Genomic DNA, 23,568 nt, shown 5'->3' with positions numbered 1-23,568 from the left:
CGCCCGGATTGTCTGTGCAAGAGATGGGAAGACTGGAGAGTCGGGCAGTGTGAGGACATCAGGGCACGAAGACACGGTAGATAGTGGCACCCACGAGGCAGGGCAACACTGTGGCCTCAGGGGCCTTGGACTTCCACACGTGGGGTCATGTCCTGGCCCCACTGCCGCCCAGCTGTAGCTCTGCATGCAGATTGCACAGCTCGTCCAGCCAGCCGGCTCTTTGTCTGCAAGATTAATATTGTTCTACTTGCACTCAGTTGAACATAAGACACAGAATGCCTCCCTAATAATGACGACGGTGGTGAAGGCATTTCCCCACCGTGATAGCGGGAAGCCTCAGGGGGATGGATGTCGCCAGGCTGACTCAGCTGTGCAGAGTGCCTGGGCTCTGGCTTCTGGATCATCCATACTTTGGGCCTTCCTCTTGTGGCTACAAAGTGGCTGCCATAGCTCCAGTAATTGCATCCTTATGTGATAGCTCCCCAAGAAGGAAGGAAGGGACGGATGAAAAAAGTCTTGGGACTTTTTTGGGAGAAAAAGTCCTTTCCAGAAGCTCCATCAGACTGGCTCCTCCCTCTCACTGGGCAGACTGGGGCCATGCGCCCTGGACGCCTGGGGAAGACCACCTGAAACCAACCAGCTCTTTGTGTATTTGAAGCCCTTCTTAGAATGCCTTATACTTGGCCCCCAAGTAAAAGAATTGCCGCTGGAACCGTGCCCTCCCCAAGGCCGTAGAAGCTGAGACTGAGAATCCCTGGCCCCTTCTCCCCGCGAGGCACGCCGAGCCTCCTGCCTCCAGCAGGCCGCCAACTTCACATGGCCAGAAACGCTTACATGTCCTTATCGGGGCTAGTAATTGAAAACTGGATTTTGTGTTTTGTTTTGTAAGATTTTATTATTCGAGAGTGAGAGAGCACAAGCAGGGGGAGTAGCAGAAGGAATGACAGGGAGAGAGAAGCAGGCTTCCTGCTGAGGAGGGATCCTGACAAGGGCTTCAGTCCCAGGACCCGGGGAACATGACCTGAGGCGACGGCAGACACTTGACGACTGAGGGCCCAGGCGCCCCTGGAGTATTTTTAATAAATGTGCCCCGAGCTGCTATTAAATGCATTTGCCTCATCGCCCACCTGGAAAATAAAGACGCCGTTCTTAATCAGTTTCATCCAGCAAGAACAGAACGCCGTGGTCCGTCTACCTGCCCGGCATGCAGAGGGCTTCTTGCTGCATCTCGTATCTCGCTGCAAACACTTGAGCTGGTGAATGTGGGAGCAGCAGCCCCCTGGTGTCACCGTGCGTGGCCAGGGCTGGCCGTGTCCGTCTCCATCAGGGGTCAGCATGAGCCCAGCCTTCATGGGGTGGGTGGGGTGATGCCTCCTGCCCGGCCCATCTCTTCTGTAGACAATGCAGGGTGCGTGAGCGTGTTGGGTGACATGGTATTTGCAAAAAGTGTAAATACCTGTACATGGTGCACGTGCACGCACTTTCCCACCCCACGGCTCTCCGTTGCACACGTGCAGTGGTGCCTGAGCCCTGCTGCCCCAGAGCCTGCCAGGGTCTCCGCCGGTCACCGCGGGCTCAGAGCTAGCCGACCTGGGCTGGCTGTCCTCGCCCTCCTGGCTTCCTGAGCTTGACAGGATGGGGATGTTAGGACCTTCCTCAGCACGCGTGCACATATGCACACACACGCACATGTGCACATATGCACACACGCGCACATGTGCACATATGCACACACGCACACACGCGTGCACATATGCACACACGCAAGCATGCACATATGCACACACGCACACATGCTCATATGCACACACGCACACGTGTGCACATATGCACACACACGCACGCGTGCGCATATGCACACACACACACACACATACACATCATGAGCGGGGGTCTTGCAAGCCAGCAGAGCAGGGGGAGGGAGGCAAGGAGGGCCTGGGTGGCCCCCATGCCGCGGCCCCCACAGCATCCCCTGTCTCGGCCCCCAGCCGCATTGCTGCCACGGAGACGAGTACCACACAGAGAGCAGCCGGGGCTCTGACCTCTCAGATATCATGGAGGAGGACGAGGAGGAGCTCTACTCTGAGATGCAGCTGGAGGACGGGGGCAGGAGGAGGCCCAGCGGTACCTCCCACAACGCTCTCAAGGTCAGTGGCCCCCAGTCTCCGGCTCCCACCCCATGCCCTGGGGCTGCCCTTCCCCGTCCCTCTGCTGGGGCTAAGAGCGGCTCCGGGAGGCCTCGCCCAGCTGTGCAGAGCCTGTGGGTTTGGGTCTGCTTCCTCCTTGGTGTGACGTCTGTGTTGGGAAATTCCTCCAGCCTCCCGTCCTGCCCTTGCCCCACAAGCCCGGGAGGAAGGGCTGGGGAGAGTCTGTTTGAGACCCCTGGGGTGCCCAGCTCGGTGCCAGGAACTGAGTGGGGAAGAACAGAACAGGGCAGACCACCCTCCCCCACGGGCCCCAAGCTCTGACCTAGGGGCCCAGGATGGGCGTGGCCGGCAGGGGTTCGGGCAGACTCGATGTGGGGAAGAAGCTGGGGCTTCCGTGCCAGGGGGCATGGAAGCTAGAGGGGGTAGGGGGTCGCGGGTTCACGGGGTCCACATGCAGGCCCCTTTGCAGACACCTCCCCCAGAACCCCACATCCTCTGATGGGCTTGATGGGGGTCACCTTCATGGAACCGGAGCTTGAGGCCTCCAAAGACCCAAGCAGAAGAAGGCTTACCCGCATGTGTGCGTCCATGTGCTGCCCGCATGCCCAGGCCTTCGCTCCCACAGCGGGAGCTCCCGCCTCTGCTCCGGGCCCTGCCCCTGGCTGGCTGAGCCGTGTGGCCGCCATCCGCCAACCTTTCCCACCCCAGGGGCAGACAGGCCAAGGGCTGGACGGCTGCAAGGACCCTTGTGGGCTTTGCCCATGAGAAAGGCCGCGAAGAGGAAAGTTCCTCTGGGGTTACAGCACCCACCCCACCGTGGAATTTCTCTCGGACACACAAGCATGCATTTTGACGGCGGAGAGAAGGCACATCCAGCTCTGGGTGCCGACTCACTGCAGGCACAGTCAGGACTGGCACGGGCGGGACTCAGATGTTGTCCTGGCGAAGAGCCCCCGACAGGGTCTTGGAGACGCTCTGTCACCAAAGCACCTGCTGGAGTCCTGTGCAAATTCTGCCTTTTGGCAGCTCCTGCCCCTCCTGGGGGCTCCTCCCCCGCCCCCTGCCAGCTCCCAAGGCGCCACTGGCCAGCTGGACTCAGTAGCCTGCAGCTGCTCAAAGATGGGCTGGGCGGAGCCTGGGTCTGGTTTTCAGGATGCTTCTCCTGATGGAGAAAGCTCCTGGGAAGGCACTTCCTGTGAATAGCTTAGCAAAGAAGCAGAGTCTGCCTTCTCTCCCAGGCTGGGGGCCCGGAAAGGAAGCTTGGTAGAAAAACCCCTGCTGGGGGCCACCCGAGGGAGGCTGCCTGGGAGCTGACAGCCGGTAGAGAATGCCCGTGGCTTCGCCCACAGTGCTGTTCCTTTTTTTTTTTTTCTTTTTTAAATCAGAAGCTTTTATGGGCCGGTCTGGACGTCTGAGTTCTTTAGAAAGTCCAGTAGTTTGGGAATCGGGGATCACTGGGCTCAGCTTCTTGCCCACGACAATTCTGTAGGGCTGAGCCAGCTTCCCCCATACCAGCCCTGCCCTGGGAGCCCCCAGATTGGACCCCTTCTTCAAGCTCACAAACACATGGGCGTCAGGTTAGCAAAGCCGCGGGGTGGGGTCAGCGGCCGGCACTGAGCCCCCAGCGCCCTAAACGCACCAGGGTCCCAGCCGGCAGGAGCCCCACACAGCCCCAGGAGGAAGGGCCTTGTCTGGCGAGGCAATAGGCGTGCGCTCCCTGCCCAGCGGGCATGAAGGATGGGCTCAGGGAAGGCCCAGCGGAGAGTGCGAGGCCACGGCCCGGGGGTACCCGGTGGCTAGGCCCCTCCAGTCTGGGGCAGCTCCAGGGAGGGCCCAGGATGCTGGGACGCGGCTCTCCGCGTGCCCTGGGCCAGGGTCTGGAGAAGCAGACCGACTAGGTCCTCTGCAGACGCGGGCAGAGCTCGGCTGTGCACAGCGCACGGTTGGGAGCCAGAAGGCGCCCAAGGGCCAAGGGCCAAGGCCCCCCGCTGTCACACGGGTGCAGCCCAGAGCAAAGCGCGCTGGACAGCAGTGGGCGGGGCCTCCGTGGTGCCCGCCTCCGCCGCCCCGCCCCAGGTTCCCCCAGCAGCCGTCTTCTGAGCTCCTGGGGTGCAGGCCTCCCAGGGCCGTGGGCCCCCTGCTGCCCGCTGTCCCCAGCAGCACCCCGCGGCCCGCCCGCCCTCCACTCTGCGCGCCACCCACTCCAGGCGAGACCGCCGCGCGCGCCTGCCCCTGCCCCGCGCCAGGCACCATCCGCTAACCTTGTGTTCTCATTTCAGAGCCCGGCCAGAGCATGCCTTTCGCCCCCACGAGTACACGCATGCTTGCTGCCCCTCATGGCCTGAGACTAATTCTGTCTGTTTTCTTTCCTCCCGCCATGTCACCTGGGTCCCACCCCGTTTTAACACACCACCCCCTTCAGGAGTGCTCTCAGAGTAACGGCTCTGAGGGGGCCTTCCTGGAGCGGCCTGAGCACCCCCACCTGACCCAGCATAGCTCCAGGCTGTTCAGTATCCCCGAAGTAGCCGAGGAGGGAGAGCACCTGGAGGTCTTGCACAAGCAGGGCTTAGGATACTCGGCCAGGGCCCGGGCCCCACCGGCCTCTCGGCTCCCAGCCAAGCCCAGGGGCCCAGGGGGCGGCCCCCATGCGGAGGACTTCGCTCTGGAAGACAGAGGCTGCTGGTCCAGCCGCGCGGCCAGCAGGAGCCCGGACAGTGGCCTGGACTGTGGGAGTGAGGAGGAGGAGCTACGTCTTAGCTTCAGGAGCTCGGCCAAGTGCAGCCCGGGCCCTGGGCACTGCCCCCATAGGAGAAGCCTGAGGCCGCTGCTGGCCCGGCGGCGGACGCTGACCCGGCAGAGCAGCGTCGAGGAGGACTTTGGGGAGCAAGTGGACCCCAGCGCCGTCCTCAGGAGCCATGATGCCCACCCGAGCCCAGAGAGATCCGCCCCCAGGAAGTATGGCCGGGAGGAGCCCCTGGGGCACCAGGGCCTGCGGGATGTCTGGAAGAAAAGCTTATACATGCCTGACAGTAGGGCCACTGCCCCAGAGTCACCTCCCCGGGTGACAGCAGGCCCTGTGGTGTGTGAAGTCAACTTCCTTCTCACATCTGCTTGCCGAACCAATCCATTTTCATTCTTTTCCCTGATTGTTTTCTGTTGGTGTCCATCCCTGGGGAACGCCTCTGCCGGCTGTCTTTCATTTCCATGCATTTTGATTTCAGTGCCATCGCTTCCCAATCTTTGACCATGCTGACGACCCCTTTCCTTTGCTTTAGAATACTGACCCCCCACCCCACAGAATCAGCGACGATTATGGCTGCTTTAATTAAAGGACAACTGAATCTAAATTTTAATTAAGGGTTAGCTGAACTACGATGATCCAAAAGTTTGGCAACATGTGTTTTTTTCCAAATGAACCCTCGGGGACGTTCACGACCGCCACCCGCACCATCAAGGGTGTTTTCTGATTGTGGCCATAGGTTTGGATCTTCACTCATAACTGGAAAAAAAAAAAAAAAACCACGAATGAGGAACAATTATCAAAGGTCCATTTTTATATGTTGTTTCCAAAGTGGCTTTTGTTTTGTTTCTTTCCGGGGGAAGTTTTCAGAATGGGTTTTCCATTTTCAGCTCTAGACGCACACCCCCGCCTTGTGATGCAGGCTTGTTGGCAGGTTAAAAGTAGGGGGTCCATCCGAGGCATCATTCATCTCTATATTGTGTGCCTTTTCCAAGACATTTGCTCCTGTCATGCTGAACTTTTCCATGAAAACACAGGCGAGCCGCCGCCGGGCACGCCAGGCCTGGGGTCTGAGCCTGCCCAGTCGTGTTCTGTGCACACAAGGGCGCCGATCTGAGCCCACTGAGTCGCCCACCATCCGTGGCCCACATCCTGTCCTCTACCTGTGACAAGCCGTCTAACGACTGGGCCTCCCCAACCACTGTTCGTTCCCTGTGCCCCCAAGAGCTTCCCCACTCCAACTGCTTCCCAGTGAGCCGGAGGTTTCGCTATGATTCTCTCGTATGATTCTGACCTCTAGTGCAAATTAGAAGCAAACCCGTCCAAAAAGGAGAACCATCCAAGGCAGCCCTGAAAAGTCATTGGTGTCTTCGGATTAGGGCCAAGATGTTGCCGTGAGTTTCAGAGCTGGGAATGCACAGAAACTTCTGTCCGAGTTTCCGGTAACCTCACACACAGCCGTGTCCAGGTGGGGTGTTCGGAAGCGCAGCTAACCGCCCCCCCAACACGTCCGTGAGCGCTGCAGGGGCAGGCTGTCCTGAGACTAGCTGAGGGCCGGACGCGGTCCGAGGGGCCGGAGCTGGGACGAGCTGGGTTGGAGCCACTCTCACTCTGGTTCCAAGACCTTGGCTTCGGCAGCGGGAGCCGCAGAGAAGAGTGCCTCCCGAGGAGTCCCTTCTCGCCCCGCTCCCCTCCGTGTGTCGAGAAACGGCTCTGGTGCGGAAGACGGGCTGGCTGGGGAGAGCAGCCTTCTCTCCCCTCCAGGTTATTCAGCTAACCTTTCAGTTAAAAGCTAAGTTTAGTTGCCTTTAGAGCTTCTGCTTCTGAGTTGATTTGATTTGGCTGACTTAATTCTTTTGTTCCCCGAGGCCGGCAGGACTTATGACTGTGCTGTTGTCGTGTTTTCAGATTTTAGGAAACCCGATGTCTGCAGGACGGGCGGACAGGGTGGATCACGTGGGCCGAAGGTTCTCCCACGGCAGTGCTGGTCCTCAGCGGTCCCGGCCGATGATGGTCCCGTCCATCGGTGAGTGGGCCTGACACCTTGCTCTCTCTTGGGACCCCAGAGCACATGGCCGCTCCGTCCACGATGGGGACACGTTTGCAAACTCAGTAGGAGTAGCATTTCTAACCACGTACAGAAAACTCTCTGTTACTTCTGGCAAAAAGAAGGCAGAAAGAGGCATAAGAGAAATGAAACCTATTTGTAAGAGTTCTCAAATATCATATTGGCTTTTAACGTCAGTCTTCTCCCTACCAATTTGTTTTCTTTCCTGGAGAGGCCAAACCCCATGAGGCCTGGAGAGATTGCAGTGTGAGGCCTCTCACGTCCCAGCTTGTGCTCTCGTGAGAGGTTCACAGCCAAAGAAGCAGGAGCTGCAGCTCAACTCCAAATACCTAAATAAACCCAAGTAACGGAGAGTTCTCTGTGTGCATAAAGTATCCCGGCAGCCGGGGCTCAAAGTGGTGGGGAACCCCACGAGGCCTGATGTGGCCTCTGGAGCGTGGGCCGCCCTCGTGCACGTGCTCCCCGCCTCGCTCGGGAGCCCTCCTCCGGCCCCAAGCCCATTCCCTTCATTCCTTTTTGGGATTGAGCCACTAGTGCTGAAAGCTGTCATTTGAGTCCCCATAACTGATCCCACGCGGAAGGGGGCAGTGGTTGGAGGTCCGAAGGGGTGGCTCTGACTGTTCGTTCCACTGGAATGATTCGTGGCAAAAACGATTCCAAAACGTATTTGCACAAGATCATGGAACTTGGGATATCAGCGCAGAGAACCTGGCGTTTCGTGGGAGTGTGCGTGCATGGGAACGCGGGCGGGGAGAGCCCGGAAGGGCGCCGGTGAGGGAGCGGGCGCAGCGGAGCCTGACCCAGGGCCGGGGGCCAGCTCAGGGGCCTCCGGACACCGGCACTCAGCTGACGTTCAGGGGACAGTCTCCTCCTTTCACATCAACTAACAGGACAGACGGACGTGATGACGCAAAACAGATCCTCTAAAGTACTTTCCTTCTTCCAGACTTTTCTTCCCTTTTGAGTCCAAACAACAGGGGAAGAGTTTTCTCTTCCACCTCTATGGTTTTAGAATGTTTTTACTGATTAGTAAAAGTGTCATAGAATACTCAAGACCCTAAAAAAAAAAAAAAAGTTGTTTCAGTTTACTGAAAAATGACAAAGAATGCAGCACAGTCCCGCTGGTGGTCGCCGGTCGCGCCTGTTCCACATCAGCGGGCGGCTTACGTCACACAGCCTGGGTGGTCTCGGGGGCTCGGGACCCGGTGCCACGGTGCCCCCACGTGCACGTGATCTGTGTGTCCCCCCCCTCCCCGTGACAGCGACCGAGCCTGACGGGGTGATCCTGGTGTAGCAGGTGCACGGCTCGTGGGGGCCTGGCCGTCTCCAGAAGCGAGGTGGGGTGGGGCTGCTGTGCGGGCCAGGACCCAGTCATCTCTGCTGCGGAAGGGGGTTTCTGGGGCTTCACTGGACTGTCGCTGTCATGCGGCGAGACCAAGGCCTGGCGCATGGGGCGGGAGCTGCGGCTGTGCTCACCGGGGAGCGTTGGCGGCAAGGGGCTGGGGCTCTGCCGAGGCTCCGTCTCCAGGCTCCTGGGAATGGCTGCAGGAGGGACTGCAAATGACCCGGTGGGTATGGATGGAGGCAAAGGGGAGACTTGGGTACCTCCTGGTCCTCCCTGCTGACCCCAAACTCTGGAGCCCCTGACGGCCCTTTGAATGGGTGTGTCTTACCATAAAGAAATCGAAAGTTTGCACGCGTGTTTTCATCTTAGTAAAACAATAGCTAAATTAGCATTAGCAGAAAGAGAATAATGCTAACATTTTAACCAAAAAAAAAAAAAAAAAAATAGGCTCTTAATATAACTCAAAAAAAGTGCCAAATAAATCCGTCATGGATTTGGTTGAATTGGACCCGATTTCTCATCATGTAGTGATGCAAGAAGGCGCATACAAACACGGTTAATACCAAAGGCTTTGATTCATACACAGAAGTGCCTGAGTTTCAAAGGACAGAAGTGAAGCGTGCTCAGCAGAGCCCGGTGACCCCCGGGAATGGCCAGGGGTGGGCCGGCCGACTTGTGCCCCTCGTTCCGATCTACTTCCATGTTTCTTGTGCAAATATCAATGTTTTAAGAACCTGCTCCATTCCAGAAGCATTCCTTTTTTTTTTTTTTCCCCCAGAGGAACCTAATTCTGTAGACCATATACTTCCTAAATATATTTTTATTTATCATTATTTGAGAGAGAGAGAGAGAGAGAGAGGGAGAGAGAGAGGCAGCGGATGAGCAGGAGGGGCAGAGGGACAGGCAGAGAGAATCTTAAGCAGACTCCACGCCCAGCCCAGAGCTCAGCGCGGGTCTCAAGCTCACGACCCTGAGGTCACGATTGGCGCTAAAATTGAGAGTCAGATACTTAACCAACTGAGCCACTCAGGCGCCCCCCGAATATATTTTTAAGAAGCATCGCAATTGAATAAAAATACCATAACTTTTCATGCTCTCTGGGTGTCCTAATTAAGGAAACAGATTTTAAAAGACTTAGAAAAAGTATGTGGGTCCAGATGTAGTGAATTCGGGACCCTACGGTCAGCGCAAGGAGGGCCTCCCGATGCTGACCCGTGACTCGCAGGAGGAAGGCGCTGGGGACGGTTTCTTGCTGGACTGTGGCTGGTCTTTGCTCCACTCAGGAGGATCTCATTCTGACCAGGGGGCCCTTCGGCTCAGGTCATGATCCCGGAGTCTTGGGATCGAGCCTCGCATCCTGCTCCCTGCTCAGCGGGGAGCCTGCTTCTCCCTTTGCCGCTCCTCCTGCTTGTGCTCTCTCTGACAAATAAATAAAATCTTAAAAAACAAAAAAACCCCACAATTTTTAGAAGCCGGGTGGTAGGTGGAGTTTTGTGAAGAATGCATTTGTCACCACTGAAGTGTTGAGGCTCAGTGAGGACCCCAGACTTCCACGCAGGTGCAAATGCCTTTCGGTGACTGGGGTGGGGGGCCGTGCCGCTGGCTCCGCTCCGCAGCGGATGGCCTGTCCCGCGCTGGGTTTCCTGACGGCTGCTGCTTTTCCCGCCCATCCGTGTCGGTCTGTATCGCACCCGGAGATGTACAGACAGACGTTCCAGTGCTGCCATTGGGGCATCTTCTAGACCGCGCTTCCTACAGCAGCACGGGTCTCTAAGTCCGGGAGTCACCTAGCCCTCTGCCTTTGTCCTCTCCCCCCGCTCCCAGACGAGTACAGCGAGCAGGACCGCCTTTCTCCAGACTTCTATGAAGAGTCGGAGACCGACCCAGGTGCCGAAGAGCTCCCGGCCCGGATCTTTGTGGCGCTGTTTGACTATGACCCCCTCACCATGTCCCCGAACCCAGATGCTGCCGAAGAAGAGCTTCCCTTTAAGGAAGGACAGATCATCAAGGTGGGCGCCGGGCGGGGGGGGGGGGGCAGGGAAGGACGGTGCGGCCACCGTACTGTCGCCCCTGAGCTCATCCCCAGGGCGGGCCTGTTCCGTCGCGTCAGACAGTCAGCCGCAGGACCAGCAGAGAAAAGGCTTTTGAGTCCGAAGCAGGGACCCCGGAGAGAGCCTGGTGCTTGGCCTCCCGGGGGAACCCCGCGGCTACAGACAGGACACCGCTAGGGGGAGACCTGTGCCCCCTGCCGGCTGATGGGACCAGCGGGTTGTCCAGACCCTGGGGCGGAAGCCGGTTCCCCGGTGTGGCCGCAGGTCTGCAGGGCACATGTCGGTGACGACGGGCTCTTCCCGCACATTCTGACAACACACGGGAGACCCGGCACTCACCCTGCCTCTCGGCCTCTCGCCCCGGCTCCAGGTCTATGGTGACAAAGACGCGGACGGCTTCTACCGCGGGGAGACCTGTGCCCGGCTCGGCCTTATCCCTTGTAATATGGTCTCAGAAATCCAAGCCGACGATGAGGAGATGATGGACCAGCTTCTGAGACAAGGCTTCCTGCCTCTGAACACGCCTGTGGAGAAAATAGGTAAGAGACCACCCCCGGGTCGCCCCTGCCCCTGCTGGTGGGGCTGCTCCGGCCTTCCTGGCCTCCCCTGCCCCCCCCAGGCACGCCACCAGCCGGGAGCAGGAGGCGGTGTGGACAGGGTCCAGTCTGTGCTATTGCAAGGGAATCTGAAAACGAACCCGCACTGCAAACCGGGTTATAATAGTCTTTCCTGCTTTGGGGACATTTACACGCCCAAATATTTCCGAAAACTCAGATGATTTTCTAATGAAGGAGGAAGTGCAGCGTTGCTTCCTAAAGGTCTGTCCCACCAGAAAATAGACTGCTTGCTTTCTGGCTGTTTCTGCATGTCGTGTCCCCTAAAACGTGTGCATTTATACCGTGACCCCCACGGTGCTGGTGTCAGGAAGCGAAGCCTCTGGGAGAAGCTGACATCGTGACTGTGGAGGTCTCAGAGGGGCGTCAGGGCCCTCGCAAAGGCGTCCCTCGCCCCCTCTACCCTGCCAGGACAGGTAGGAAGACACCACCCATGAACCAGGACGCGGATCCTCCCAGACCCCACTCTGCGGCGCCCCCGTCTCGGAGGACTCCCAGCCCCCGGGCCTGTGAGGCGTGGCTGTGCGCCGTGTTCGGGCGGCAGGGACAGACCAGGACATCGGGGTCAGGGGGCTCACTGTGGGACGCGCCCGGGGCTCACACCTGGACCCCGTCCTCTCCGTGGGGGATGGGCCGTGAGCGTCTGCCCGTCCCCAGTGCGGGTCACAGGGTGAGGGGGTCACCGCATGCTTTCCATCCGGGTGGACATTCCTCATCCAAAAGGAAGAAAAGCGTGTCCCCCACCGTGTGGGCGGAGGACACCCTCCTGCGTTGACCTGGACCCAGTTTGCAAGCAGCAGGGAGCCCACAGCGGAACTGTTTTCAGTGAATTTTAGCAGCGTTACAGTTACGGTGTCTAATTTTGCGCCCATGTGGGGAGAATCTACCTATTTCAGAGGCCTCTCTGCTTTCTCCACAGAGCTGGAGACAGCAGGATCTGTTTTATGTCATTCATGTTTTAGGTTTTAATACTTCAAAACATGAGGTTAACGTAGTTGCAAATCAGATTTCAGAGACAAAATGCAGTGGCTCAAAGAATGTGCATAATTTTAAGGATAATCACAAACTCAAGCAGAATGTTTCGATTTTTTGGTATGAATGAACTCACAGTGTGAAGTCAGAGCTCACGTCTTAGAGCAGAGGCTTCTGGGAATATTCTGCCTGGATCAAGTCCCGGAGCCTGAAGCTCTCGGAGCCCGATACCCCCCGACTCCCCTTCCGACGCCACCGGGTCTGGCTCCACTCCCCACAGACCCCGCGAGCCCACCAGGGCTCCGCTAGAAAGCGGTAGCTTGATTCAAGTTACCAAATTGGTTAAATGTCTGTTTTATTGTCTTTTTCTAATTGTGACTTTTGACGGAACCGGACTGAGGCACCGTGAGCCCTTCTAGTGCTAGGAAGTGTCGCTGTCACCGCAGGCTGAGCCCATGCCCCCCGTGGCTGGGGCAGGACCCGGTGTCCGCCTCACAGCTGTCTTCCGACACCACATGTGGTGACACAGGAGGAAACGGGGTACGCACTGGAAAAGAAGACAAACTTTTTTCCAAGTCATATGTGACATGAAAATCTACTTAGAAAATCTCAGAGGATCTAGAACACAAGCTCCTAGAACCAAGGAGGCAGCTTAGCAAGGTCAACGGATACAAAAGCAATTGTTTTTCCAAACGTGAAAAATTTGGAGTTGACGTTTAATACATAATGTCATTTACGATGATGGAACAAAGACCTGAGAAGGGAGGGGTCGAATGCCGTGGGCTCTGTGTGGGGGAGGCCACCCAGCCTGAGGACAGAATCCGAGGATTCCCTGGGGAAACGGACGTCCTGTTCTGCACTGCGGGCGGTGAAGACGTCCAGCACCCCCAAACCGACAGACGCACCCACAGGCTCATCCGTACGGACAGGACGCGCCCCTCCCCCTGCCCCGGTCCATGTCTGTGCGGATGGGACCTGCCCCCGGGTCCGTGTCTGTGCAGGGATCCGTGTAGAATCCGTGCACTGAATCAAACGTGTAAGAAAAGGCAAGGGGCCTGCGGTTGCTCGAGTGATTTTCTGAAAGCGCCTTGGAGGACACCACGGTTTTACGACCGGACGCACAGGGGAGCTGACGGAGACCCGGTGGCGTGGGCGGCCCCGGGCACCGCCACCCGGCAGCAGGGCAAATCCGGAAACGGACCGACACGTGCAGTGTCCACAGAGTTTCAACCCAAGTAGGGGGCTCAGCGGGGAAAGGACAGTCTCTTCTATCGTGGGGGCTGGAATCGGGCAGAGAAAAATGAAGCTTGGGCCGCACCCCTGCCGGACTCACAAAATGAACTCATCATCGAACTGTCTCAAGTATAAAAACTAGGACCGTGAAACTTCTAGGAGAGGAGCTTCGTGGTGATGAAGCCAGGACGTCTTTGACGGGACACTGGAACCAGGACACCGTGAAGCCAGAGACCGACGTCGGGCTCTTGAGCATCGAGTCGTTTCTAACTGGAGAAGCACAGCATGGAGAGAAGGAAGGGAGAGGCTCCGGGCTGGCCGCGAGGGTCCCGGGGGACCCGGCCGAGGGGGACCCGGACTGGGGGGACCCCGCGCTCGACTACTCCACGACAGGAAAGCCAACGACCAGCACCAGTGCGGGCCAGAGACCCAAGAGCTCCTTCACCACGGAGGACTCGTGGATGGCGGTCGAGCCGGCGGAGACGCCTACCGGGACCCGTGGTGTGCGGAGACGCGCCATGAGAAGCCCCGGCGCCCCCGCCGGACGACCGCAGCCAGCGTGGGTCGGGTGGAACCGGAGCGACCGCAGCCAGCGTGGGTCGGGTGGGAACCGGAGCGACCGCAGCCAGCGTGGGTCGGCTGGGAACCGGAGCGACCGCAGCCAGCGTGGGTCGGGTGCGGAACCGGAGCCGCGTCCGCTGGGGGCGACCCCGCGGGGCGGGACGGCTCTGTCCGACAGGCGGCGGGTCCGTGGGCAGCTGGACGCACAGGCAGGCCGGCCGCCCCCTCCTGAGTCCTCGCCCCGAGGGCTGGAGCTTCCGTGCGTGCCCACAGCGGCACGTGTGCTCACAGCGCCCTTACCGCACGCCGCCGAGAGGGGAAACTCCGGCGTCTTGCCCCCGGGGAGCGGGTTGAGTCGCTGCCTCGTCCCCACGGGGGGACGCCTCTCAGCGGTGAAGCCCGCACCGCGACACACAGTCCCACGAGGGGCTGTGATCTCTGATTTCAGAGGATCGCAGCTTCCTCTCGGCCTCCCCGTCGGACGGACGTGTCGGGGGAGGGGAGCGTCCTCATCGCTGGGCGGGGGCGGGCGGGCAGAGCAGACCCGCGAGAAGACGCAGCTCGGGGCGACCGGCCGCACCGCCGGGGCTTCATGGGGCCTGGAGAGGGCGGTGGTCCGGTCCCACTGCCGCCCTGGGGGCGAGGGAGCGGGGGCGGCACTCCTTGTGGAGTAACCGTGACGGCTTTCTCCTCCTCGTGATGTCAACAGAGAGAAGCAGAAGCAGCGGCAGGCACCCAGGGGCGACGCGGAGGGTGGTGGCGCTGTACGACTACGACCCGAGAGAGAGCTCGCCCAACATCGACGTGGAGGTACGTGCCCGGTGTCGCTTCCCCGAGGCTCACGGCCGGTCCCCCGGCCTCTCCCCACATAGCAGCCCGGGGCCGTGGGACCCGGCCTCCCTGCCTCTCTGGAGGGGTCTGTGTGTGCAGTCACTGGTGTGAGGGAGCTGGGCCGGAGGAGACAGGGATGGGGCACCGCGGCTGACCAGCCTCGCCGCTGCCGCGGTCCAGGGCCCCGTGCGGGAGGCCGTGGGAGGAGACATCTGCCGACCTCGGCCCTGGATGACAGCCCGGAGTGTCTTCTGGAAGAGAATTAACATCTGCGGTGTGGGGGCCTGGAGAGAGAGCAGAGCTCTAAGTGCCCCCGCCGTCCAGGCAGAAGCTGAGGGACAGGCCCCCTGTCTCCACACACATGGCCTGGGCCGGCGTGGCCCTTGGTGCCCTGGGAGGCAGAAGGGACCCCCTCAGAGCTGACAGGCTAGGTGCTCAGCCTGTGCCCCTGCCTTCTCAGACGACAAGCGGTGTCCGCATCTGTCACCCCCCGTTCTCTGGTGCCCCGCGTGCTCCCAGCTCGTGGTTCGGATTCAAAGCAGGCTCTGCAAACATTGCCATGTGGACCCAATTCATAAGGGATGTCTGGTGGCCTGAGAGGTCATTCCCCCTTCTCTTGTCTTCACATTCAGAGATAAGCCGGCCCGTGATTCTGTCCGTGGGCCCGTGTCTCAGCGGGCGCCTGGCACGTCGCGTACACTTTGTAGACAGAATAATTGAGTAAAGGCTTTTTGCGCCCAGTGCAGGGACATTTATGTGACGGTCCTTATGCTGCAGAGGACCCTTCCCTGAACTTCTGGTGTTTCAAGTTAACTCTTTGAGTCGTTTTATTTTTTTAAAGACTTTATTTGAGAGAGAGAGAGAGAGCACGGGCCGGGTGAGGGGCAGAGGGAGAAGCAGGCTTCCCGCTGAGCAGAGAGCCCGATGCGGGGCTCGATCCCACGACCCCGGGATCACGACCTGAGCTGAAGGCAACCGCTCCACCACCGCCTGAGTGCCCAGGCGTCCCCACTTTGACAAGTTTTAAACTGGTGACGGGGGACGTAGCCACTGTGTGAGCTCTGGCTGGGAATGGTGCGTGTGGCACGTGGCCCGTAGGCGGCCCCGCTGAGCTGTTCTTCCCCCGCGTCCCCGGGGTGCCACGCACAGAAGCACCGGCTGGCTTCCTACCCTTCCTTCCTGGGGGGAGCGGAAGAGCAGGTCAACCCCAAAATGATGAGAAAAAAGAAATACTTAGAGCAATCGTGAGGACCTTTTTAAAGAAAACCAGCGGCCCCGTACCAAAGGTGTCGCTAGCCTGATGTTCTGTCCCCGCAGGCAGAGCTCACGTTCTGCACCGGAGACATCATCACCGTTTTCGGGGAGATTGATGAAGACGGATTTTATTACGTGAGTGTCTGAAACCTCAGGACGCTGCATCTTGTTCATTCTGTGTGTGCGTCCTTGCCCCTGACATGAGGTACGAGCTTCCGACGGCTTTCGGGAAGGTCCCCGCCTCTGGGGCTCGTCTGGTGCAGGAAGGGGGGCTGAGAGCGTCTCCGGTCTCCTTCTCCGAGGGGGGCACGTGCCGTGTCTGCAAGCTGCAGACAGAGGACACGCACTCACGTTCTTCCGTCCAAGCATGTCCCAGCTGAACTCTCTGGTTCTTTGTAAGGTGTACATTTGGAGGCAGGAGAAGGAAGGAAAACAAACAGGCCATGTTGTTACTTAATCCTCCCCAACAGAGTGTCCAAGTCCGCCCCGACCTTCCTCCCAGCTGACGGCCGTCGGCAGCCGGGACCGGGCTCCGGGCAAGGGCTCCTGACTCCAGGCCTGGGGGCCGGGGACCGCCTCCTTCCTTTACGGTGCTGACAGTTCTTGAGGAAAAGAGAGGAAGAATGCTGGCGGGCTCATCTTCGTGCTTCATGGCATGCCCCAGGCCCAAGCGCACGGGGCTGCCAAGGAGCTGGCTGGCCGGCCTGGGGGTGCCCGCTGCAGTGGGGCTTGGGGACAGGTCCCCCCACCTTGCACCAGGGTCCCAACCTTCCCCGTGACCCCCATCTTTAGTCAGAACAGCTGGGAAACCATCCGGTCCTGCTAAGGCAGCTTTTCCTTCGAGTCAGACGAGTTCACAGCCTGCGGGGAACCCGAGTTGGGGATTACGGCAGGTCTGTGTTCAGAGGGGCTGCACAGACCCTCGTTTCTTTCCAGACGAGAGTACGGGGTCTGTGAGCGATCAGACGTCAGGCTTTCTGTCCTGTCGAGGGTTCGAGGGGGCGGGTGAGGGAGGTGGGAGCCCCCGAGGCTGAGACACAGGCTCAGGCTGGTCCAGGTGACAGAGGGAGGTGGTTGGAAGCCGCCTCAGTAGCTCCCAGAGTGCAGGTCGTCAGTTGGGGTGAGCGCGTCATCCAAGAAGATGCCCGGATCTGCCCCGGGTGATGGGTGCCCTTAGAAACACGGGCACGAGTGAGAGAAGGATGCGCTTTGGAAAATACGGAGCTTGAGGCTGGCAGAAGGACCTCCGAGCTTCTCCACGATGGGGCGGGATCCGTGCCATTGATTCCGGAAGATTCTGATGGCCACGTCGGACACAGCAGCATGTGGCGGAGGGGACGGCCGTGCGGCAGTCAGTGCACTTCTGACGCGGCGTTCGCCCGACGGCACGGGAAGCCCCGAAGAACCAGAGGGGAGAGTAGACGTGCAGGCGGATCTGCCCCCCGTGCCGCTCGGGGAGCCCGGAGAGGGGGTGGGTCTGCATGTGTGCGTGCGCGGGGTGGTCCCACGGGCCCCGTGAGCTGAACGTGGCGCCACTGGGGCTGTGAGGCCGAGGCTGGGTGTTTTCCCACCACACGGTCCCCAGCCCCAAACCCACGACGCCAGGGGGCACTCTTCGACGGTGCCAGAGGACGGTCTGCCTGGGGTCTGGGCCCCCGGACGTTGGTGTGTCTGCTTGTGGCTGGGACTCTTGACCTCGGATGTGGGAGAAAGCCCGAGGGACACGTGCGGTGGTGACCCAGTCACCGTGTGTCGTGTGGCCCCAGGGCACCGTCCCTCCTGTCAGCCGGAAGCGCCATCCGCAGTGAGCACCAGACACTCCCTAGCCCTCGTGTCCCCAGCCTCCGTCTCCTCCCGTCCCCATGAACCTGCTCCGTACCTGCTTTCGGGGCCTCACACACGAGGGCTTCTCTCACGCCTGCCCGACCTCCCGGAGCAGGACGTCGGGGCGCGGGTCCGTCTCTCCTTCCCTCTCCAGCCCAAGACGACTCCCCGCTGGGTGCGTGCGAGGGGGGCATCCCCTGTGCAGGCGTCAGTGGATGCTCGCACGCTCGGCCCCTGGGAATAACGGCCATGAGTGTGGTCGGCAAACACGCCCCTCGGTCCTTCTGCCGGGGCTTTCGGGTCCCGGCCCAGGAGTGGATTGCTGGGGCAGCTGGTAATTCTGTTTGACTTTCTGAGGATCCGCCCAGCAGGGGCACGAGGGCTCCGGGTCCCCCCGGTTCTCAGCAGCTCTCTTGTCTGTGGTTTTGTTTTTAAATTGTTGTTGGTTTGTGTCTGGAGTCGCCGTCCTGAGCGGTGTGAGGAGGTGTCTTGTGCTTCTGACCTCCGTTTCCCTAGGGGGCTCGTGGTAGCTCACGTGGGGCATCTGTCCACGTGCTCCTGGCCGTCTGAGTAACTTTTTTGGGGGACACAGCGGTGCGGGTCATTTGCCCATCGTTTCTTCGGCGTCTCGTGCTGAGCTCCTGATGTGGTCTGGACACGGGCCCCTTGGTAGGTCAGCAGCTGCCGGACGTTCTCCCGTCCACCCCAGGGGCTCCCTCCCTCCCTGGTGGCTCCGTCCTAGTCGTGACGGAGAAGGCCGCGTGTCTCATGCCGGCCCCAGACTTGTAAGCAGAGCGACGGACTCCCGGGAAGTCCGGGGCCGGCCAGTCTGGGACTTGGTTTTGGACACTGGTGGGGGCGGGGGCAGGCAGGCACTGGGGGGCACTGGGGAAGAAGTGACATGGCGGCTGTGACCCGCTGGGTCCAGATGTCTTGTGGATGGTGATCTTAACTGTACGTGTGTAGAGACGTGAGAGAAGGTTCTGGAAGGGAGGAGACGGACCTGAAGCAGTATCACCTCTGAGGAGGTGTCCCCCATATTGTTCGGCTCTTTATAATGAGACTGTGAGCGTGCACAAGACGGACCCGATGCCGTCGCCCAACGCACGCCGGACCACCCGCTGCCTCGGGAGGGGTTCGTCCGAGGTCAGTGCATCCGCTTGAGTGAGGTCTCTAAAAGCTCCCTGGGGACGCTAAGGCCAGCCACGGCCGCCGGCCGCCCCATGGGCTGGTCCTGAGGCCTGATTCCCGGGAGCCACGTGAGCCCCAGGGGCGAAAACCCACACTGTCATCCAGCCAGGCCAGATGCGGAGCTCAGGGAAGGGACCCTGTCCCCTGAGCACGTCCCGAGCTTGCTGTTCTGGTCAGGGTAGTTTGGGGACACTGACACCCCTCTCTGAGTTCTTCTACGTTTGAACCAGGGCAGACCCCCGCAGGCAGCTGGCCCCAGCGCTCCGCTCCCACGGTGAAAGCAAGAAGATGTTGGGAACATCGAGTAATTCATTCTGCTGTGTTTTTAGGGGGAACTTAATGGGCAGAAAGGCCTTGTACCTTCAAACTTTCTGGAAGAAGTGCCTGACGACGTGGAGGTCTATCTGTCTGACGCTCCGTGCCACTACTCCCGGGACACGCCGGTGCGCTCCAAGGCAAAACGGGTAAGCGGACGCCCCCGGCGCCTCTGACGCCTGCCCCCGGCCACACTCGCTCCCGCACCCCCTCGCGCGCACACGTCGGCCGCTGGGCCGGGAGCCCACGCCCTCCCCCCGGGGTTGTGCCTCCGCATCTCACTTTGACTTACTTGTTTCACAAAACCTGCCCCTCTCGACTCTAACCCGTCTGCCTTTCCTCACGAAGGGACTCCCCGTCCCGCCCCGTAGACGCACATCCCGGCTGGGCTGAGAGAGGAGGGGACGGCCGGTCCCTCCGCCCCTCGGCCCCGCTAGGGTTTCCGTCTCGTAGCAGAGACCAGAGGTTGCCTCCGGCGTAGTTGACTAGTGGACGACACCCACGTGTAGTCTCGCTTTTTTTTTTTTTTTTTAATCTCATCACTGCCAGTTTTTCTATATTCTATTTTTATATCTATATATATTTTTATTTCTTTGCTCATCTGCTTGGAAACAGAAGAAGAGTGTTCATTTCACACCTTAATCAGGCCCCGTAGCCTTCACGTAAGTGAGCAACTGAAGATACCACAGGTAGCGCCCCGCCCGCGGCCCCGGCGGACTCGCGCGGAGGCTTCCCTGTGGGCGCGCACACAAAAGAAATATGTCTCAAAACACGACCAAACAGAACAGAGCCCCTGGGCCTCGGACAGCAGGCTGTTCCTCGGCCTCGGCGGTAAAGCCACCGATTCTGTAGCCCAGTCTTCCTTATTTCTCATTTCCTACTGCCCGCACCATTTCAGACGGTTTCGAAGGCCAACCTTGGGAACATATTTCTTGCGAGGCTCATTGTCTGGTCACGTAGAGAATGTTGCAGCGTCTCCTCGTGACGAACGCTGTGCATTGCATTGTTAGCCGCTCGTGGGGAAAACAAAAGCACAACTAGACACCATGTTTACTCCGGGACACGCTCCTGTGAAAGCCCAGAGCCCGAGCCGAGGAGGGGGAGCGCCGGGCGCGCGGAGTTGGCTCTGACACGCCCGCCCCCTCGCCCCCCGCCGCGGGCGTGACCCCCGCGGCCGGGCTGCGGCAAGTCCGAGTCCGAGTCCGTGCGTGTGCCGGGCGGCTCCTCGGGGGCAGCAATGCAATGCTGTGCTCGCTCGGCCGAGAGCCGCAGCGGCCGCGCGGCCTTAGACGGGGCGGACGGTATCTTCAGGTGTGCGTGGGATGCTTTCCTAGGTGTTTTCCATCGGAACTAGACCTTGATTCTAAATCCAAGCAAGCTTGAAGCCCTTGGCTCCCCGCGTGTGCCCGAGGCAGGGCTTGGCATGGAGAGGCGTGGAGGGGCGAGGGGGTGAGGGCCGAGCCCCGGGGCCAGCGAGCCCTCCCCGCCGCCGGGAGGCGCCCGGTGCGCTCTCTGGACACAAGTCCATCTCCGGCCTCGCGAGCACGCACTAAGGGCCTTTAAGCTTCCTTCGATTGTGATAGAGGTTCATTTTAGTTTTTTTTCCTTTCAACCGGTGTGTGCCGTCTGCTATGGCGTGACTCACGCCCCCAGGAATGCCCCCGACCAGACCACCCTCCCTGTAGCCCGGTCCCTCTCAGACCCACAAGCCCCCTTTCAGAACCTTGGCTTTTAAGATTGCTGATGGGTCCTCGGCCAGTTTCACGGAACCTAATTTAAGGGAACTTCTGCTCCCCAGCCCTCCACCCCACCCCCACACCTCCGCTTTGGGTCTTAATTTACCAAGTAAATTACTACCTAGCTTTGTTTTGCCAAAGCTGCGGCCTTCCCCTCCCCCGAAGACAAACAGCCGCAGCCCCCCCCACCTCGCAGGGGGGCTGCGGGGAGGGTGCACATGCTCGTGGCTTCCTTGACCCCTGAAGGACGCCACGAGCCCCCCTTCCCTTCCCTGGCGGGGGACGGGGCCGTGTGGTGTAAGCGATGTGGTCGGTGCTCGCGCACTCAACTGTCCCACTGTGCCTACTAGGTTCCTCCTGAGGGTTCAGGTACAACAAGGAGCGCGCCATCCCCCACAGCCCATCTCCATTCGGGGTCACCTCCGTCATCCATGGGTACTGGTAGTCCTGGGAGAGGCAGGGAAATGTCCTCGAAAAAGAAAAAGGGGCTGCTTTCCAAAGGCAAGAAACTGCTGAAAAAGCTGGGTGCGGTGAAATGACCAGGCGCTTCCGGACGACCCCCCAGTCCGTGTCGTTCCCTTTAATCCCAAACTAGGGCTTTCCGTGACTCAAGTGCTTCCTAAAAACACACTCTTCTCCCCCGACACCAGTAGAGAAATGCTCTTTGCTCTACCGTCCACTGTAAGCCACCCGCGAGGACAAAGAGCTGCTGGGGGCCCCCTCCCCGCCCGCGAGCCCAGCGCCCGCGCCCTTGCCGGCGGCCTGGCGGGCGGCGGCGTCTCCGAGCGCACGGGGGCCAGTAGCTCTTTGTGGCTCGCTCCCCGCCCTGTGCTGCCGGCCTCTGTGCCCTTGTCATCCGCCCTCAGAGGAATGGTTTCCACCTTGACCCTCTTTCCAAACGCTTGCCTCGCGACGCATCAACTCACTTTAACTCTGGTCTTGAACTTCTAGTTTAACTGCCTTGATGTTCGGCCTTAGAAATGCACCGTGTTCTGTACTGTCTAATAAAAACTACCGTGTCTGCTTTGTACGTGTCGTGCTTTCAGTGCCCCTCCCCCCACAGACACAGGGCTCTGAGGTCAGGGGTGCAGGCCGTGCACGTGCACACCCCGGCGTTCCGCCTCTCCCAGAGCGAGCCGGGCAACACCCAGAACACATTTCCTTAACTCAGATCACTCAAGATTAGAAAGGGAGCGAGAGGGTCGCCCCGTTTGGAGAAGTTACCGCTCCTCCAGCCCTGCCGGCCAGCGAGGACGCGCTCCTGGCTCCCGGTGACACACCCCGTGGCCCGAGTCCCACGCCGCACGCACACACCCCGCCGCGAGCAGAGCACGGGGAGTGGCCCCCACAAGGCACACACCACGCCCACAGCCCCTCAAGTTCAGTCCGTCCCCCATGGCTCTACACCAGGCAGACTACACCGCGGGCACTTGACCGAGAGACTGACAAGGTCACCGGCAGGCGTGTGGGATCGGTTACTATTTTGTAATTCTTGTCCACTTGTAAAGTGTTTTTACTCTTTATACATACTTTTCAGACTGCCTTTCTTTTGTAATTTATGGAAGGTTTATAAATGAATGACCAAGCTTTTCCCATTGTGTCTTCAAAACTCTGTTGTAAACTGTAAGCTTTCAGTCTGTGGTTCATTTATTAAAAGGAAATTAGTCCGCGTGTGGCCCAGTACCGTGTGCGTGTGTGCATGTGTGCACTTAGTGTAAGAAATTTTCTAGAAATAAAATTTGTTATTTTATACAACACCGGGTGCTCTGTCTTTGTTTGAAACCGATTTTATCGGTGCGGCTTTGCGGGATGCCTTTCTCCTTTCTCCCACGCGCAGAAGACAAACGCGATATCCGTGCCTTTCCTGGCCCTCCCTATTTTCCCTAAAAATGGTTGTGACCAGCGCTCAGGGGGTCACTCACAAACCGCGTCCCCTCACATGGCTGGTGACAGCTGCTCAGGCGAACGGGGCAGCACGGAGGCCTCAAGGGTGAGGTCGAGCCGTGTTCGTCCTGTTCTCCTCTGACACTTTTACGGTTCAGGCGGCACGAACAGAGCAGACCGCGTGGTCTCATCCGCCTGGGAGATCTGCCACGGCCAATCCCACGCGGCCGGGGCGGGAAGGTCAGAGGGCACAGAGTGTCCGTCACACCAGATGAATCAACTTTGAAGAACTAAGGTAAAAAAAAAAAAAAGCCAGATCAAATGGAAGGTCTTTAAAAAAAAATTCCAGTTTAAGAAATACCGACCTAAGAAATGAAGGTCCACACGACAGGGTGAATATGCACTTTATGCCGCTAATCCGTTCAAAGAGGGTCGGAATAGATTTCCTTACACAAACTTTACCACGGTAAAAAAAGAAAAAAAGACAATTTCCCCAAAATAAAAAAAGAGCAAAGGTGGCCCGGACTCATGGTCCTCTAAATCTTTTGAAAATATTTAGAAACTTCCCAGAACACAGAGGCAGACCGAAATCCATAAGGAGAGCACTGCGCTTCGCTGACTACTGCCGAACACTTGTGCATTCCAGGATGCCGACTGTATACAACTTCTAGAGAGACGACCAGTGCCGCCGCTCCTGAGGCCAGCAGCGTCGCGGCAAAACCAGACGAAGACGTGACGAGGAATCCTCAGACCAGGAGCACCAGGAATTCTTTTAAAAACCCTTAATTAAATAGTAGCAGAC

At 59.2% G+C, this 23,568-nt stretch overlaps 1 protein-coding gene across 12 annotated transcripts in view; it reads left to right on the top strand.

Moving 5' to 3' along the window:
* The window catches only part of RIMBP2 (RIMS binding protein 2), a 203,029-nt gene extending 180,392 nt beyond the window's left edge, over nucleotides 1-22,637 (top strand). For 6 of the 12 annotated variants that reach the window (XM_082698197.1, XM_082698198.1, XM_082698199.1 and 3 more), the window contains 9 exons: nucleotides 1,989-2,147; nucleotides 4,570-5,226; nucleotides 6,796-6,913; nucleotides 10,125-10,309; nucleotides 10,722-10,890; nucleotides 14,441-14,541; nucleotides 15,880-15,951; nucleotides 19,161-19,295; nucleotides 21,233-22,637. In XM_082698197.1, the coding sequence (XP_082554323.1) occupies nucleotides 1,989-2,147; nucleotides 4,570-5,226; nucleotides 6,796-6,913; nucleotides 10,125-10,309; nucleotides 10,722-10,890; nucleotides 14,441-14,541; nucleotides 15,880-15,951; nucleotides 19,161-19,295; nucleotides 21,233-21,421 (1,785 nt within the window). In that variant the 3' untranslated portion in view covers nucleotides 21,422-22,637. The other 6 variants (XM_082698195.1, XM_082698196.1, XM_082698202.1 and 3 more) reach the window with 6 other exon arrangements.
* The last annotated feature ends 931 nt before the right edge of the window (nucleotides 22,638-23,568 follow it).

The sequence above is a fragment of the Mustela nivalis genome (genome assembly GCF_964662115.1).
Source record: "Mustela nivalis genome assembly, chromosome: 14".
NCBI classification, from domain to species: Eukaryota; Metazoa; Chordata; class Mammalia; order Carnivora; family Mustelidae; genus Mustela; species Mustela nivalis.
The sequence above is the reverse complement of the archived record's forward strand: the minus strand, read 5'-3'. Positions and strand labels throughout refer to the sequence as shown.